Genomic DNA, 20,504 nt, shown 5'->3' with positions numbered 1-20,504 from the left:
CAACTGTGGTGGTCCTAGTCACTTGACTGAGAATCCCCTCTTCTGATGCTATGATAAAATCTAACACTCTGCCTTTGAGTTCCATTTCTCGCATACTGCTTGAGAAAATTGTCTCACCACAGTTCAGTAAGTTTTCTTCGTTCTTATCATGAATTCTTTCTCTCTCTGCTACCCAGTCAGTGTTTGGATAATTTAAATCACCTATTATTACTCGTTTATTACCTATCAGGGTAATAAATGAGTAATAATTGTTAGCCTTCACAACAGATAGCCTGAAGCACTATTACATTATGTTTGTGTGAGTTTCTGCATCAACTGGACTCATCATCTTGTATTATTAGTAGTATCCTCCTCACCTCCCCTATCTCTTCTGTTCCTTCCTGTAAGTACTATATCCTTGACACTTGATTCCGCTTACTGCATCTGATTATGAGAGCCAGGTTTCACTAATTGCAACAATCTTAGGCCACAGTGTATTCACCAAGGCAGCAAGCCCTTTTCTGATTGCTCCTTTCATGTATAGACATAGCAAATTACCTCCTGTCTTTTTTATGTACTTTCATTTGCTTGCTTGGTAAATGCCCAGAGGGCCGCATCTTCTTTTCTGTCCACCAATATTATAAAATTCTCAATCCGAAAGCATTCACCAGATCGATAACCATGCTGAGTTTGTTTCCAATAAATCCAAGAAAAAGACTGGCTAATCCTACAAATTCACAAGGTAAAAAAATTCAGTTTGGAGGATTTGGGAAATTACCTTGGAAAGTATCAGAGACTTTACCTGACTGAAATATGAGAAATATCATATTAAACAATTTTGAATTTTTTTTCTGAAATGATATAAAAGAAAAGGGAAAAAAAAAGAAAGTGCTTGATTATTTTATGAAAACAACATAACAAACAATAATAATGGCAAATACCTGTTGAATTTCTGCTCTGGACATGGACTAGTGTTCCACCCTGATAACAGAATGTAAAAATTTCAGTTATCTTGGTGTAACAAGAAAATAAAAATATAAAATCCTATGTAAGTAACTAATACAAGATATTTAAAGACAGAAAATATGCTTGCATCCAAGAAAATTAATTATAGCAGAAATTGTTTGTTTAACTAAATAATAAAAAAGGGATTCTTATTACAAAAAAAAAAAGATATGAAAAAAAATAGGTTAAGTAAGACAAAGAAGATTAGAGATAAGAATTTGTATGTGAGAGGCTAGTTTAACACTCGGAAAGAGGAGATTAAAATATTGAATTAAATTCTAAAAAGGGGATTAATTTAGTATAGAGGCTAGCTTAAAACAAATGACGATCACTCGAGGTCAATTCCCGAAGTGAGATGTCATCGCGTGCAAGGGACCGTAGCATGTTTTGGACAGAAAAAACACGACTTTAATTGGCGAATGAGATTGACTCCAGTAGGGGGGGAGGGGGAGGAAGAAATTGAAGAAGTGCCGATAGAGGCCATGTAGATAAAAAGGTTAGGAACCCCCCCCCCCATACACACACACAAGACTTTTTTTTTTTTCTCAGAGTTCCTTCACAAAATTTTCATATAGGTAACACGGGTTTTCCTGAGTGACGGCATACGAGTTATCTCCGTCCGACGCAACAAGGAAACAAAGTGTGCGGGAATTCGATCCCGTGTTCCTATTGCAAGAGACGAGGAATGCCGTATAGTTACAAGAAGGAAGGAATTGTCTATGTATCTCATCATCCAGTACTCGTATCGAGGGAAAGAAAATCCATACAGAAATCAGTGCCCACGTGATGAGTTCCATAACGATAGAATAGAAGATCCTGTGTGTGTCCTTTATTCAAGCACGAAAGGTATAGATCGTGAAAACCAGGGTTCGTCCTAGAAAGGTACTGTAAAATCTTGTATCAATTGAAATTGCATATAGTTGCAATCATTGTTAATTACTGGACAGTTGAAGATATACTAGGATTTTAGTACAAATCAGAGTAGATTGAGAGTAAACTAGTTTATATTATTTGATAAGCATTCATGTGCTAGAGATTTATGTATGTGCATGGTATTTCATATGAGAGTGTCTTAAAGGTCAAATGTATGTATGGGCATAGCGAAAGGATAGTTTAACCTATATTATTTGTTTGTAAGTTAGATAAGGTAGACTGAATATAAACATTAATGTCCATGGTATTATGACAATATAGAGCATTCTGACTAGTATAAGGTTAAGTAAAGTGTTAACTTGTTCCAGGATTATATGTGTATAAGGTCCGTTATGACGGCATGATTGCAAATTCACATATAGGATTTTGCCCTAATACTTGAATTTTGTTTGTGTAACTTGTAATTTTATTCTTGGTATTGAATTGTGTTTCATATAATAGAAATTGAATTGTACCATGTTTAAGATTTTAAATAAACTTTTGTTCATTAATAATACAGTTGTCTGAAATTGCTGCCTAATGCACCACTTGAAAAACGTACAAACCCAATCATGCAGGAAATTAATGTGTTAAGTTACGAGATAGAGGGTCATGACTGCTTAATTGTTTCACACTCGGACATATTTTTGTAATTGCTCCTTGTTTTTGAATTTATATATCTTAAACTAAATGTCCTGAAAGGTGCAGTATAATATAAATATTAGGGACACTAAGGGGAGAAAAAGCTTAAATATTTAATTTAAAACTTAAATTGAATTTTGTAATATCTCGTGCATAGTTAAGTTTTGAATAAAGAAAATATAGAGATTCACTTGAAAGGATAAAAGAAAGTTTAATAATCGTAGATAGGGACACAACATAAATGGCGCAGTTGACAGGATGTAGTTTAGCTAATTAAAATCTTAATTATAAGCTATTCACTACAAGCTGGTTTTGGGCAGGTCAGACAACTGAGAGGCAAAAGTTTAGTTAAGTTTTGTTGAAAATTTTAAAGAGTAAATTAGTGTAAATTGGATGCAAGTATGACTGAACCCTCTAGTAGTTTAGGCATGGATAACAGCGAATTTTTTCATTACATTAACCCACAGAAGGTGTTCCCACAATTTTCAGGTGAGGAGACTGATGACGTCCTAAATTCTTTTAGTTACATAGAAGAGCTTAGGAGAGTTGGAGGATGGACTGATTTTCGGTTGCTAGTCTTGCTCTGGAGTAAACTGGTGGGAAAAGCTAAAGCTTTCCTGTATTCCTCTCCCATTCTCAAGGAAACCCTGGATTACTCCCGATTTAAGACAGTCCTAATTTCTGAGTTCTCAAAACTGGGAACCTTGGGACCTAACTTATGGAAGCTCCAGAGGTTGCTCTCAGAAGGAAAAGGAAAGTGTGGCTGAGTTCCATAACAGATTACTGACGATAGCTAGTACCCTGAGTATCCTTAGTGAAGAAAAGCCTCACTTGGACTGGGCCATTTTTCAACAATTCAGACAGGGAGTCAGACCTGAGTTAAAGGAGATGGCATTCGATAAAAGATTGTCCAGTTTAAGTGAATGTTACGATGCTGTAAAGGATCGCGAACAGTTGCTTGGAGACCTCCATCCCGCACATGTTCCAGAGTTAATAAACATAATTGAAGAAAGGAGCAATTCTGAAAAGGGGCAAGGAAATAATAAAGAGAGTAGGGAAAGAAGAGAAAAACCTAAGGCAAGAGAGAGATCAGAGGAACACAATAGGCCGGTAATAAACAAGTTGACAGAATCATGTACCGATTCAGATAATATCAGGGTTATTGTGAAACAAGAGATAGAAATACTCCAAAAACCCATTATAGATCGGTTAAACGAGGTGATGAGACAACTAGAAACGTTATCTGTAAAGACCCCAGAGCTTAATTATAGCAGAACTGAGGAAACCACTAAGTTAGTTAAAGAGGAAGTTGAGCATCTGCCAAAGATCCCTTCTCGATCGATTGGATTCAGTTATGCAGAGGTTGTCCGAAATCACCCCACAACAAGCAACAGCTAATCCTCAAAATCAAGGGAGTGCTAATGACCAAAGAGGCGGTAGAGAGCCCCCAAGATGTTTCAGTTGTAACAAACTGGGACATTTTGCTCAGAACTGTTACAGTAGCAACAAGCACTTTATTAGAGGTTATGATAGAGATATAGATTCACATACTTATACAAATAGAGTTTGGAAAAAGGGACAAGGAAGAAAGGAGCATCTATACGAGATGGAGGTGAAGGCCAGTGCATATGGAAGACACTGCAATGCTTTGCTGGACACTGGGGCTCAATCATTCCATCATATATGAGGATTGCCTTATGCCAAAGATAATATCACTCACCTTAAAAAAATGAGCGAGAGTATCAGGTGTCACAACTTCCACGATTTGTGCTTCTAGGTCTGTAAACCTTAAGTTATACCTGCCTGAGTTCAAATTATATGCTTGGCAGGAGTTTCTGATCCTGGGTAGGGATTTTCTGTCTAGGTATGACTTTAGATGTGATTATGTGAGGAAGGAATTATACCTATTTGGAAGGAGACAGATTACAAGAAAGGGGAAAACTCATGAGTTGTGTAAAGAAAGGAGAAATGAGCCTCAAGAAAGGAACCATGAATCCCACGTGAATAAAGTGAAGAAATCATCAAATGAGGAGTCGATAACTGAAAGGAAATCAGAGGTAGTTAAGGTTAAATCAGAGGTAAATTACTGCAAGGTTAGAAGAGGAAGGAGAAACAAAAGAAAAAACAGAGTAGTCAGATATATCGGTTATGAGTAAATGGATAATGCATACGTTGTAAAAAAAAAAGGAGGGGGGGACCCAGGATATGAGAAGAGGAACACTTTGTAGAAAAATTATTTTTTGAAAAAACAAAATTTTTTATTTAAAGGGGGGACCTTTGTTACACCCTGATAACTAAGAATGTAAAAATTTCAGTTATCCTGGTGTAACAAGAAAATAAAAATATAAAATCCTATGTAAGTAGCTAATACAAGATATTTAAAGACAGAAAATATGCTTGCATCCAAGAAAATTAATTATAGCAGAAATTGTTTAACTAAATAATAAAAAAGGGATTCTTATTACAAAAAAAAAATAAGAATTTGTATGTGAGAGGCTCGTTTAACACTCGAAAAGAGGAGATTACAATATTGAAATAAATTCTAAAAAGGGGATTAAAAGGGGATTCGTCATGTGAGAGTCGCGTGCAAGGGACCATAGCATGTTTTGGGCAGAATGAGATGAGATCGACTCCAGTAGGGCGGGGAGAAAAGAAATTGAAGAAGGTGCCGATAGGGACCATGCAGATAAAAGGATTAGGGGAACCCCCCACAAGGCTTTTTTTTCTCAGTTTCTTCACGAAATTTTCGTATAGGTAACACGGGTTTTCCTGAGTGGCAGCGCAGGAGTTATCTCCATCCGACGCAGCAAGGAAACAAAGTGTGCGGGAATTCGATCCCGTGTTCCTATTGCAAGAGACGAGGAATGCCGTATAGTTACAAGAAGGAAGGAATTGTCTATGTATCTCATCATCCAGTACTCGTATCGAGGGAAAGAAAATCCATACAGAAATCAGTGCCCACGTGATGAGTTCCATAACGATAGAATAGAAGATCCTGTGTGTGTGTCCTTTATTCAAGCACGAAAGGTATAGATCGTGAAAACCAGGGTTCGTCCTAGAAAGGTACTGTAAAATCTTGTATCAATTGAAATCACATATAGTTGCAATCATTGTTAATTACTGGACAGTCAAAGTTAAACTAGGATTTTAGTACAAATCAGAGTAGATTGAGAGTAAACTAGTTTATATTATTTGATAAGCATTCATGTGCTAGAGATTTATGTATGTGCATGGTATTTCATATGAGAGTGTCTTAAAGGTCAAATGTTTGTATGGACATAGCGAAAGGATAGTTTAACCTATATTGTTTGTTTGTAAGTTAGATAAAGTAGACTGAATATAAACATTAATGTCCATGGTATTATGACAATATAGAGCATTCTGACTAGTATAAGGTTAAGTAAAATGTTAACTTGTTCCTGGATTATATGTGTATATTAATATGTATAAGGTCCGTTATGACAGCATGATAGCAAATTCCCATATAGGATTTTGCTTGTGTATTTTGTAATTTTATTCTTAGTATTGAATTGTGTTTCATATAATAGAAATTGGATTGTACCATGTTTAAGATTTTAAATAAAGTTTTGTTCATTAATAATACAGTTGTCTGAAATTGCTGCCTAATGCACCACTTGGAAAACGTACGAACTCAATCACGTGGGAAATTAATGTGTTAAGTTACGAGATAGAGGGTCACGACTGCTTAATTGTTTCACACTCAGACATATTTTTGTAATTGCTCCTTGTTTGCGAATTATATATCTTAAACTAAATGTCCTGAAAGGCGCAGTATAATATAAATATTAGGGACACTAAGGGGAGAAAAAGCTTAAATATTTAATTTAAAACTTAAATTGAATTTTGTAATATCTCGTGCATAGTTAAGTTTTGAATAAAGAAAATATAGAGATTCACTTGAAAGAAAGTTTAATAATCGTAAATAGGGACACAACACTAGTTATTACTAACACAATGTTTCAACATAAAAATGTGCAAAAATTCACATGGAGAGAAGAGGCAACGAAAAGAAAAGTCTCATTCGTATTCATTGCCTCTCACTGCTGCACAACACTAGTGTGTACAGAGGATTTGAAATTGGAAGTGATCATCATTTAGTCTTGAGCAGGATAAAATTGAATTTCATTTGAAAAGAACAACAAATAAGAAAGTTTTAAAGCGAATAAAAGTTGAGCATCTCTCAGATGTGAACTGTAGACTAAAATACACAAACATTATTGAAGAAAAAATGAAAGAGTTTGAGAACAGGAACAAAAACCATAGATTCAGTGGCAAGCCCTGAAGAAAACATTGAAAACAAATATGGTGAGGTTGTCTGCAAGGATAGAAAAATCAGAACTCCATCGTGGACACGGGAAGGTAAAGAGGCAGTGAAGGAAAAGAAGAAAGCATATCAAAAGTTCCTGGCAAATAAGTCAGCTTGTGCTCTTAGAGAATGCAGAGAATGCAAATGTAAGAAAGCTAAACACTGTGTAAAACTAGCTAAACAAAAGTCATGGGAGTACTTTGGCAAGAATATAGAAAATAAATATCAAGAAGGTGGTAAGATATTCTGGAGGTTTTTGAAGAAGCTTAGAAATATAGGAAAGAGTGCTGTAAAAGGAGTTAAAGATGATAAAGGTGACATGAAAACAGGAGAAAAAGATATCCTTGATGTATGGAGTAATTACTTATAAAAATTGTTAAATGAAACAATCAGTGGCTGCACAGTGGTAGAGAACACTGACAAGACATGCAATCAGGAATACATACCCATACTTGAAGTAGGAAAAGCCATCAAAAGTCTGAAATGTGGAAAGGCAGCTGGAGTAGATGATATTTGACCAGAAATGCTCAAGTATGGAAGTATAAAAGTCTTACAGTGGCTACACTGCATAGCTCAGAAGGCCCAGACAGAGGGACGAATTCCAGATGATTGGAGTAGAGCTCTCATAGTACCCATATATGAAAAGAGAAATAAAACTGAATGTGAGAATTACAGAGGTATTTATCTACTGAGTGTTCCTAGTAAGATCTATGCAAGTATACTTGAGACACAGTTGAGAAGGATTGTGGAAGAATAGCTTGGCGAAGAACAAGCTGGATTCAGGCCAAATAGAAGCTGTCATGATCAGATTTTCACTTTACAACAAATAGTTGAGAAATCATAGTTGAGATGATTGGAGTAGAGCTCTCATAGTACCCATATATGAAAAGAGAAATAAAACTGAATGTGAGAATTACAGAGGTATTTATCTACTGAGTGTTCCTAGTAAGATCTATGCAAGTATACTTGAGACACAGTTGAGAAGGATTGTGGAAGAAAAGCTTGGCAAAGAACAAGCTGGATTCAGGCCAAATAGAAGCTGTCATGATCAGATTTTCACTTTACAACAAATAGTTGAGAAATCATGTTGAAAATGTTGAGAAAACAAATTGAGGAATATAACAAAGATCTGTATTTAAGTTTTGTAGATCTGGAAAAGGCATATGACAAGGTGCCAAGAGAGAAGCTATTCAAAACGTCACAGTTATATGATGTCAGTGGATCATTATATCAAGCAATACTTAGTCTTTATTTGAGTTGTAAGTCAGCAGTTAGAATTGAAGTAATTACAGGAAGATGGTTTAATGTTAAATCTGGTTTGTGACAAGGATATTCATTATTCCCTCTGTTATTCATTATCTATATGGATCACATTATGAAGGAAAGTGTAATTAAATTGATATCAAAATTGGAGATGTTAATGTCAAGTCTTTGCTTTATGCGGATGATGTTATACTTCTAAATAAATCTGCTACAAGTCTCCAAGATTCCCTGACTAAATGGAATAACTGTTGTAATAGATATGGTATGAAAGTCATCAATAACAAGACAAATACAATGAAAATAGGCAGAAGCATTGAAAATATCAATCATCTAGCTATTTGCGGACGATTTTTAGTGAAGGTAGTAAAATAAATATGGAAGTAGACAACAGAATCAACAAAACTGGTATGGTAAGAAATCAAAAAAAAAAAAAAAAATCAAAAGCAGCTAGCAACTTTTATTTCCATATAGGGAGTAGGTGAGGCCGTTTTAGCTCTATCTAAGGAGACTGAGTGTGCAGTTCAATCTCCACTGGCCCAATCAGTGATAGCTGGTCCAAGGCTATCACTTATTAAGCAGCATGCAGTGAAGAGAGACAGCTCAACAAGTGCTGCCATCTCATGGCCCTAACACAATATATTTAATCTGGAATAAGAATAAGAGAGAAATTAGTCAAAACACTAAATTAGCTGTATACAAGACAGTCTTCAAACCAATTTTAACTAATGGATCTGAGAGCTGGGTTAGAAGTAAAACACTTGACCAAAGACTAGAGACTGCAGATATGAGAGTCCTGAGAAAGATTAGGAGTATGAACAAGTGGCATCAAGGGCAATATCATATTAAAAACGAGTATACAGTCATGCCTCGATTAACAAAGAGGATGCGTTCCATAAAATTACTTTGTTAAGCGAAACTTCATTCTCAAAGGTGAAAATGAAAGACATTTTTTTTGGAAAATTGAAAAGCTTTATTAAATAAAAAGTCAATATTACATACGTAACAAAGATAAAATCATGACATTTTAAAATACGAATCTAAAGTTGATTGTTTATGCTTTTTTTCTCTTTCATTTAACAATTGCCTATAAGGATTTATTGCTAACACTGATCGCTTAACAATAACACTTCTTCCTAAATCAGGATCATTTTCACTGAAAAAATTTAAAACATTTTCTATGTCATTCAAGCATCTTTTTAAATCTTTGGTTGCTAACACTTTTTCAGTAGGAACTTCTTTAATTTCGTCTTCGTTTTCTTTGGCTTCGTTGCTAAAAAGTTTTTTAAATCTTCCACTGAAAAACTATCATCTTCTGCATTCAATAAATTTCTTACATCCTCTTCATTCACATTTTAGAAACCTGTTGATTGAGCCATCTGGATAACTTCATTTCTAATCTCTTGAATTTCTTCTTCTAGTACCACTTCTGACCATAATTGGCACCAAACTTCATTTAAGCATTTCTGAGTGACTTCTTTTCAAGAGCTGTTAATGTCTTTAATGATTTAGTTTTTCCAAAAAAGTTTTAATTGACATTTGCTCTTTATCTTCTAGTTCAATTAAATTGCTTAATGTACCATGCAGATAATAAGCTTTAAATGTTGCTATTATTCCCTGATCCATCAGTTGAATCAGGGAAGTTGTGTTTGCTGGAAAAAAGACAACTATGACAGGAATGCATGTGTCTAACATACTGTTAAGATCAGTAGGATGTCCCAGAGCTTTATCCAACAATAAAAGAACTTTTTTCTTCAAAATTATTTCTTTGGCAAACCATTTCACTTCTGAACAAAAATTGCTAACAAACTAATCAATAAATAACTCCTTGGTAATCGACGTGTTTCTATTAGCTTTCCATATAATAGGTAAATTCGTTTTTATGTTACCTTTTAACGCCCTCAGATTTTCTGAATGGTAAGCTAATAACAATATTAATTTAAAATCGCCAGAGGTATTTTATCCTAAGAGTAATGTTAAATGGTCTCTGGCTCTTTGAACTCAGCTGCTGATTTTTCTTCGATAGAAATGAAGCTTTTTGATGGTAGCCGTTTCGAGAACAAACTGCTTTCATCAACATTGAACACCAGATTTGGTGAAAATTTTTCACGTTCAATTATTTCCTTTAGTTTTTCTGGAAACTTATTCACAGCTTCAACATCTGCACTTGCGGCTTCTCCTGGTAATTTTACACTATGAATTCTGGCCCATTTTTTAAATTTCTCAAGCCAACCACGAGAAGCCACAAAATTTTCTGCAATTTCTTCAGTTTGTTTAGATTTCAGGTGATTGATTAAACAGAAATAATGCTTTTTCTTGAATCACCATTTGAGTTAAAGGCATATGACATTCTGACATATCATCTATCCACAAACTTAACATTTTTTCTAAAATTGGACTCCTTAAGCGAGTTAAATTTGCTGCTGTAACATCTGTACAATTTTGAGCAGATTGTTTTATTTTTTCTGATTGACTGCGCTAATCCTAAAGAATGTCCCACATTGGATATTCTTTCACCCCTTTCAACACGTACAATATTTAATTTAGTTTCTAAAGAAACTGCTTTTCTTTTCCTTGATTCTGACATTTTAACTAAATATTAATATTTACAAAATCTACAATAATGCTATCAGAGAACATATGTCATTTATTGCAATGCACCACACTGAAATACACCCTAAGAAGTGTAAGCAACGACTAAATTATACCGATGACACGCGAAACTGTTAAAACAGACACACCCACAGCTTGAGAGTACGTGACGAGTCGCCGTCATTCATCAATTGAATGATTGCTGAACGTTGACCTTAAAATTTTAATATTTTTATTTAAAATGGGACTTCAAAGTGCATACTTTGTTATATCGAGACTTTGTTACCAGAGGTAATATTAACTGAGGTATGACTGTATTAGGAAAGAACTTGACATATTAGCATCCAGGAAAGTGTTAGCAGAGCTAATCTTAGATGGTATGGTCACTTAAACAGAATGGGAAAGGAAAGATTAGCAAAGCAAGTGTTCTCTGCCAGGTTGGCAGGAAAAAGACCCAGAAGAAGACCAAGATACAGGAGGATTGATACATTAAAAAGTGCCTTAGAAGATAGAAATATAAGATCTGATAATGTTTGATTGATTTGGAGGAATATTGTAGGTAGGAAGTTAGTAATCATGTAAATTTTTCATGTAGTATTGTCATATTTTGTACTCCTTGAGGGGGTACATGTCACGAATTTGATGATGATGACAATAATAACAACAACAACAACTGTGGTTTTCTATACAATATTTGATTTATTTCTGATGACTGCAGTGGCAGAAAATAAGAATGAAAGCTATATTTACTTAAACAATAACATTCAGCACCAATATATAATATACAGTTAAGTTCTCAACTTATGTGGATTTATACATACACAGTCAAGATACTTCGACTTACGACTAGCAGTGTCATCTATTAAACACCGTTTCGATTGTACATAATAGATGGATGTCATTGGTGTCTAGATAACATTAGATGATAGTGTCATTGCCAGTTTGTTTCTGCCTTGAGAATTTCTCATAATAATGAACCTACATAATGTTTATTGTAAACAAAATATAAACCCTGAGTATGTCTGAGAAGCATAAAAGTTCTGTGAATACACATATTCACAGTGGTAAGAAGAGGAACATTATAACTATTGAGACTAAAGTATAAATTATTAAATGACACGAGAAAAAGAAAATAAGTTTGTAGTCATTGCATATGAAATGAATGAATTGACAGTTAAACTATTATAAAAGATAAAGTTCAGATTATGCAATGTGTGAAAAGTTCTTTGCCAATACAATCTATGATTGTTTCCAAGAAAAGAGGTGTATTAATAGAGGAAATGGAAAAATTATTGATGATTTGGTTTGAAGACATTAAATAGAATGAATACTGATAAGTCTTATGTTTTTAGAGGAAAAACCTTGTGTCTTTGAAGAACTACAGCATAAAACATGGTTAGAATTTTGCTTGTGATACATTCATTGCAAGTCACCTGATGGTTTCAAAGATTTAAGGGCTGTGTTAAACTACACAACTACATTAAAGTGACACATGATACTGATAGTACAGACACAGTAGCAGCTATGGTGTTCTCCAAGACTTTGGCAGAAATCATCAAGGATTACCTAACACAACAGGTTTTTAATGTGGATGAGTAGTTTATTTTAGGGGAACAAGATATCAGATCGTTCGTACATCAAAACATACAATGTCCCAAAAAAGAAATTACTTCTTTGATTTAAATCAGTTCAACAAATTATGTGAAATACTCTACTCATTAAACAATGCAAGATAATGTAACTTGGTAAGCAGGAAAAAAATTGCATAACGTTAGAACGTAGAAACATAAAATTATAATCCTTTCCTTCATGGTTACACATTGATCAGAATTCATCATAAAAATTATGGAAACAACTACCTTGTAAAGTAAAACTTCAGTTTAATATAAACCAAAATAATCACTTGACATTTTGACCTTCACATTGAGATCATCATCTGGAGTATACACATATATACAAAGAAACAAGCTGCTCTACAGTCTACATGGTGTGCTAAAGTCACATTGATTTGGTCAACCATTAAAACTATTGGCCTGACCTCTGGTGGGAAAAACCTTACTGCATCAACGCTATAGCCCTGTTATTATTATCTGTTTGATTATGAAAATAAATTAAGCTAGAGAGCGACATTTTGACACAAAATTACCCATATAAATTAAAGCAAAACAGTGTGGATGGTGGCCAATAAAAGCTGAAATAATTGCTTAGAGTCATAAAGTCAGGGTTTGTTGGAAAACTTGGAGAACTAAGTGGACTGAATGTGTTCTATCCAAAATTTTTGTGATTTTTATTCCACCATTATTGTTAAGATTAGGATTGTTAATCAATATATCACATGCTTCTTTAAATATCCATTCATACCAAGTTTTTGTATGATGTAAAGAACATGTACTTTTTCAATCAGTTTGGTGTAGGGTGTTAAGAGCGTGATCTGAGAAGCCTTCTTCACCAAAATTGGTAAATTTAATGTGTCATTTGTGTTCTTTTTTATGACTAGGGATTGTATGTCCAGTTTCACCAATATAAGGTAAATTACAGGTGCAATAGATATGATAAATTTCAGGATGAACCAATGGGGGAAAAGGATCCTTAGAAGAGTTGAATATGTTTTTTAATTTTATCTCATCTCATCTCATCTCATCTTCCTTATACCCTCTTTTACCTTGCGGTGTCGAGGGTCCATTGATCATCAGACCTCACTCCGTTTACAGGATAAGGTGGTCAGCCTTATGCTCCCTGTATATCTTATGGCCTGTAGTGTTGAGTTCTCAAGGCCAGTTTGCCTGCTTGCGGGATGAAAAACCCCAGAATAAACTAGGGAAAAAACCCTGCTGTCCATGCCCAAGACTGGCTAACTTGGCTATGGCTGAGGAAGATCCTTCAGCTCCTCACGTCACCGACGGGAATCGAACCTAGGACACTCCTTCCCCAGGCATATGGTTGCGAAGCGCATAACCACTAGGCTAACCGCACGGACTTTTAAAATTATATTTAATTTTAAAATAATTATATTTATAATAAAATTAACATTTAATTTTATAGGTGGTTTAAATGTGGCATTAAGAGTATAATGGTGTAGAATTCTTTTATTTTTCTGATAACCCTTTAATGTATGGGATAGCTATGGTTTTACTGTAATCTATATCATATGATTATTATATTTTTGTTGATTATTATTATTATTATATAATAATAATAATAATTTTTGAATGAAGAACTTTAATGGCTTTAGCAAAAATACTATCAATAAAGTTCTTTACAAAACTTTAACCATTAATGCTTCCTACACATTCAGTGTTTAGTTATGTAATGATTCATATTTAATGCTCATTGTATATTTGTGTGTTCATTCTTAACCCAGATGAAGCCACTAGCTTAAGTGGCAAAACTAGTAGGTTTATTAAATAATTATTACGACCTATAAACTAAGTGTAAGTTATTTTCTAACCCTCTCAGATCCATAAATTAAAACTGGCTTGAGTATTGCCTTGTATAAAGTTGTACCCTGTTCCACCTTTCAGCCATTTCTTAGGATGATTAAAATATCATGCAGACATAAAATTATTATCATGTTTAGTCTTTTTTTAAATTAAACAGAAAATTTTAAAAATTAGTACTAAATTAAAACAAACACAAAAATAAATAATTGTTTTGACCAATGACATTGTTCCATGGTCATGCCACAGTTTCAAAATGAATAAATATGTTGGATGAGACTTGTTTTTTTATTTGAAATTCTTATGCGAAAACATTGAACGAGTCAGTCACAGCAAATTTTGATGAACCTTGACATGAAGCTGTGAACTTCATACCCTGGAAAGACCAAGGAAGAGAGTTTACTTGAAGAGACTTGAGCTTGGTCAATCCATGCGAAGCACTCAATGCCGAGATTTGAGAACTTTGTTTGGTCTGCCATTTGCCGAAAGATTCATGCGCTTTTCTTCAGTAATGAGCAACCCATACTGAACAAGCTGATTGTTGAAGTTAACAGTGACCCCGATCTGCCACAAATATCAAGAATGATGCTTTATCAGATGATGGAGGATCTCAGCTTCAGTACATAAAACAGCATATTTTCATCAAAACAACATCCATTAATGGAAGTAAGCAGTGGAAGAGGGAGTGTAGAGGAATATGCACCTTTCTTGCTGTGAGTGGGCTGCAGTCTTAAAGTGGAATAAAGCAGAGTTTGGTGTTCTGACTAATTTCCCTCTTATTTCATAAAAATTTATTCAATTGACTTTCTACCATACCAGCTTTGCTAATTCTATTCTCTATTTCCATATTAATTTGCCATCTTCACTAAAAATTGTGCCTAAACAGCAGAAATATTTTACTTGTGCTATAGGTTCTCCATTCAGAATGCAACTGAAATTTTCTATATTCTTGCCTATTTTCATAGCTTTGGTCTTTATATTACTGATTTTCTTGCCATATTTGTTACAGCAGTTATTCATTAGTCTACTATGTATAGTCTACTTTTGTCAAAAATTTAACTGCCAAAGACCTAGCATATAACAGGCATGATACCTCAGAATGTGATAGCAATAACTAGCAATGTTCCAACATGCATACAATAATGAATTTATCATTTGTATTCTGTTTTATCAATTATATTTAACAGTTGTAAAGTTATCAAAAACATCTAATATGTGTAATTAATTGTTAATTGTTATTTGTTGTGTAAAACTTATGTACTGCTACCCCGACGATGTAAATCTTACGATGCACAAAACTTGTCGGGTTTTAATTGCTTATATTTAATAAACTCCTTATTTATATTATAATGTGGTCTCAATACTGAAAACTTTCCACAGACCTGCTTAACCACAGAAATCTATGTACACATTTGCTTATGCTTGGGAAATGGATTTAAACAAGAATATAATTCTTCTCGAGTAATATGTTTCATTTTAATACTAATAAATTCAGAGTAGCCAAAAAATTATGAAAAATATATTAAGAAACTTAAGAACATGATTTTAAAAATAAATGAAAAATTATAGTGACTTATTTGACTATATTGACTTATTTGTATGAAAGGAACTCTTTTAGATAACATATTTTTCCATGTTTCCTTCTTTTAAATATTAATAATTGTTTATTTATTTTGATTTTATAGTGTGATGTATACACCAAAAAGAAAAGGATTAGGTTTTTCTGAGACCTCTCAACCTTTCAATGAAAAAATTCAGGAAATAGTTCAAGCACATGCTAAATCAGGATCTGCAGATGATTTGATATTTTCTTCAGAGTTTACCAAAGATGAAAGAGCAAATATTCATAAGTACTTAAGCTAGCTTTTTTCCCTCCTGTTTTATATATTATATATAGGTTTTGTGTCAAAATTAGAATTCTTAAATTTTCTGTATTCACTTCTCTATCCTTCTGCTTTATTTTAGACTGCTTTATGCTGTGCAATCATCTCATTGTAACAAACATATTATATTGAATTCACTCATTTTAACAAACTAACAAAAAAATCCTTGCCTTAGCCCAAAGCATCACTGATTCCTTTAAGGAAATCTGAATTGCAAATCTTCCACTTTAAGGAACTGGTTCTTATGACTTATCCATAGTGAGAGCCAGCTATATTTATAGGATTTTTTTTCTCTCTTGTAATGATGCAAAAGATGTAAGATATGATAATGGATAATTTTATAGGTGAGCTCTCAGTAGGTATAGTTCCAAAATCAGCAGCAGGAGTTTAAAAAAAAAAAATTTTTTTTTTAAAAGACATTCTTAATATATTCAAATACACACACATGCATATATGTAGATTTTTTAGATAGGCTCATGGAATGAAGCATGTGCACACTGTATAAAAATGATATAGGCTTCTTGATATTTCACAAACTTCACCATTGTTCCACTTTTGGCCATGGTTTCAGATGGCACTCTCTAGAAGTATGCCAATCTCTAGGAATGTGTTCTAGAGATTGGCATATTTTGGTAAATATGCCACCAAAATTGTAGTCATTCATTATTTAGTTAGATTTGAGTGTTTTCAAAGATTTGCTTATTATTACTGAGGAAAGTAGTAGGTGCTCCCAGTGTGAACTCAAAACATCAAAAGACAGCAGAATCGCAATCACCAAGCTCACCAGAACCCAAATAAAAAAAGTGCATTTCCAGAAATCACCAATCAGACCATGTTAATCTCATTTATCCATCATAAAAGGGATAATCTGTAAGGAATTCATTCAGAAAGAAACAGTTACCAGCAATTACTTAAGGTATTGAAGAATTTATTAACAGCACCAGATTTGAAACAATCTGGTTGGTAGCTATTGCATGACAGTATGCTTGCCCACATCAGTGTGCAGACTTTCTGCCTCCCAAGTAGGCTGCAGTATTCAGTCACCCTCCTTATAGCTCTGATTTCTTCTTAGCACACTTTTTCTGTTTCACAAAGGCAAGATTGATAGATCCATAAGCATTATCAAGATAGTGCTTATGACATTCAGAAGAATGACAGCAGAACTAAATGTAGTTGATTTTGACCATTTCTTTTCACATGGCATTGTACCTATGGGCTTTGGTCAGGACTTTTTAATAGTTTGCTGTAGTGAGAATTGGCTGTATCCTCACAGAATACAAGTTTCCCAAATCCATCGGCTTGTATGAGTTCTATAACAGGTGTCCTTTGGTTAATTCAGGCATCACAAACTTCACATGTTCTTCACATAAACTTCTCAATTAACTTGTCAATAGTAAGTCTTTCATCTACATCTGTTTCATCTTCATCATTGTTGTCTTTCTCACTTTCATTGTTTTGTTTTTGTTTTTTTTTATCAGGATTCAGAATGCTGTGAATATTTTCAGAGTTTGGTATTATAGTGAGTAGATGTTTCTTCATCGGTGTTCATCTACTTGGCTAGATTTTATTCATTATCTACTTGGTAGCATATAGCCTAACACTTTTTTTGCATACTCAAGCAACTCATGAACAAATTCTTTCTTCTTTGATATACAGTAAATCCTCTAATTTAAGTTATTTATGAATTTAAGAATAGCTTAGCCTGTTCCATTCAACAACCCCACTCTATTGTCAAAACTATTCCATCATTGCTCGATTATACCGAATACCCTTGCCATTTTTCAAGTTTTTCTAACACTGATTTGCTTCATAGAATAACCACGTGCAAAGATTATCAACATTGTGTCCTTTTTTCTTTTTTATATCATAAACCGTTAGCAAACCAACATCATGCATATCATACAGTCTGCACCTAAACACCACACTCAAGTTGTTTCAACACTTCTACCTTACTTGTATTGATATGCCTTGTGCCTTGATATCACCACTGCGAACTGAAACTTGCTTAGAAACCATAGCTAGAGTTAAATGTAGGACAAAATAAGCTAAGAATCACTTAAGGTATCACAATGAACAACTGCACATGTAACAATAAAGGAACACATACCATATGCAGCATCTGTGGTGTCTCAATGAACTAGTTGAACGTCATGAGAATTTCAAGTGTGCTCACATGATTTTTATCTGGACTAAAGGAGATGCTGGATCATATGTTGCTGGAAGATCAGTGGTGTACCTGTAGTTATACATGCCAGATTGTAACTATTGGATACAGTCAAAATATCAGCAAAAAAAAAATCATAATAAAGTAAAATCTTTATATGAGTTTCTTCCGATTTGTTTTAATTTGATGTATAGTCATTTCTCATTATAGCAAACTTCAAAGAGACTACAGGAATTGTTTGTTACTGTACATAGTGGTATAATGAATTCCCTTTAGTACATTAAAGATTTTATAATAAATTTAGTTTAATCCTTTATCCAAGTGTGAGCAAACACAGTTTGCGCCTGAAAGTATCTTCAGGACTGGGGTAAGGTGGTGCAACGCCAGGACGACTCCTTGCAAAGGTGGAGCAAGCTACTAACACTCCTATCTCAGTATCTCCCATAATGCAAAACACATCTCTTGCGGATATGTCTAATGTTATGCATTAAGAGAAGTGCCACTACCCAGACTAGTTTGGCAACTCCTATAGGTAGAGATGACCTTGCTAATGCTTCTGGCTGGTATCTCCACTTGGGCCTGGCTCCCACTGAAGAGACCTCAATAAAGGTCGAAACTAGTCTGGGTAGTGGCCCTTCTCTTAATGCATAACATTAGACATATCTGCAAGGAGATGTGTTTTGCATTATGGGAAATACTGAGATAGGAGTGTTGGTAGCTTGCTCCACCTTTGCAAGGAGTCGTCCTGGTGTTGCACCACCTTACCCCAGTCCTGAAGATACTTTCAGGCACAAACTGTGTTTGCTCACACTTGGATAAAGGATTAAACTAAATTTATTATATTCTAACCAAGTAAAGATTTTAGTTTAGACTTTTCATTAGTTTTTTATAATGGTGTTTGCTATAGTGAGAATCAACTGTAGTCTCTTCTTATAAGCATAAGGGCCTGGTTTTAAACTCCTCCAGTGCTATTAGATTTTACATTATGACAGTGAGGCTCCTGAAATAATAATACCATTAAATTCACTATAAAGCTACAAGTTAGTCCTGAAACCTTTCAGAATAGTCTGAACAGATATTAGAATTGCTGGGTTTTCTCAGCTTTTCAACTCTCTGTATTGCAGATTGTTAGATTATGTTGGTACTTGTAAGTTTTAAGACTACCAGATTCTTTATCCACCTTGTTCTTATCATATCTTAGCAATGGAGGGGTTTGGTTGATCCCTTTGAGTTCATGGACTGCTGCATTATAGGGCCATGGATTCCACTGATATCAGAGGATGAAAGATATCATACCATTGGAAAACAGCCCCACAAAAGATGTGCTATTTTGCATAATAATTAGCCATTACTGGCCTGGTTGGCTGATGGTTAGTGTATCCACTCTCCAGCCAAAAGGCTGCAGGGTTCTAATTCTGCCGTGGGCATGGAGATGTTTGTGATTGTCTGCGAAAATACTAGTGGTGATGGTGGACAGTAGATGGCGTTAGTGTAGATGATGTGGTTTGCTGCAGTTGGTGGAATGGTAATAATAATTTGTTTGCAAATGGCTAATTTGCAAACAGATTAGCCATTTTCATTTCTCTCTTATATTAGATGAATTTATTCACCTGGCTCCATACACAGTCTTTGTTTATGCTATTCAAGATTTATAGCTTACATTGAACAACATTGCAGCAAGAATGAGGACATCACATTGCATTATGCAAAAATCAAATGTGATTAATTGTATTGATCTTTTGAAAATAGTTCTTTGTTGTGAATGCAGCATGTACATGTGGGAGTGTGGAGGATATGTATGTAGAGAGAATGAACAAGAGAAATGAGAAGGTAGGGATCTGTAGAAAGTGAGAGGTTTTAGAAGATATCAGTAAATAAGAATAGAGAATGAGGAGTAAATGCTGGGCCAGGGATGGAAGGTTAGAAGCATATGGTTGTCAGTGGTATTAAGCAGAAGGGTATCAAAAATGTGAGTGTGAAAGAGACTGATGTAACAAAATGAGTCATTGCAGGAATGAAAGAGAGTATGAATGGCAGAATGAACGTGAGTGAGACTGCACGAGCGAAAGGGCGTACAGCTCCCACAATGCCAGATTTAAAGAACGAGTTAATCAGATGGAAAATGAGAAGAGGTATGGTATTCACAGTGAGATGATATGGTTGATAGATTGGTTTGGAGTATAGAAATTTTCACGAGGTCCATTTTCCAGGAGCGAAGATGAACAGAGTGTTTGAAGCTTTCAATATTAGAAGTAAATGAGTATGAGAGCTAGTCAGCTAGTGGTGGTTGTGAAAACAAATAA

The 20,504-nt window shown here is 34.4% G+C and overlaps 1 protein-coding gene across 5 annotated transcripts in view; it reads left to right on the top strand.

Moving 5' to 3' along the window:
- The window catches only part of LOC150100590 (uncharacterized), a 154,850-nt gene that overhangs the window by 108,312 nt on the left and 26,034 nt on the right, over positions 1–20,504 (top strand). For all 5 annotated transcript variants that reach the window (XM_090401658.1, XM_090401654.1, XM_090401656.1 and 2 more), the window contains one exon: positions 15,840–16,004. In XM_090401658.1, coding sequence (XP_090257784.1) covers positions 15,840–16,004 — 165 coding nt within the window. The remainder of the gene's footprint in view (positions 1–15,839; positions 16,005–20,504) is intronic.

This window comes from Typopeltis vanoorti, chromosome 12 (genome assembly GCF_054136105.1).
Source record: "Typopeltis vanoorti isolate ZY-2024b chromosome 12, IOZ_Tvanoo_1.0, whole genome shotgun sequence".
Taxonomy (NCBI): Eukaryota; Metazoa; Arthropoda; class Arachnida; order Uropygi; family Thelyphonidae; genus Typopeltis; species Typopeltis vanoorti.
The sequence above is the reverse complement of the archived record's forward strand: the minus strand, read 5'-3'. Positions and strand labels throughout refer to the sequence as shown.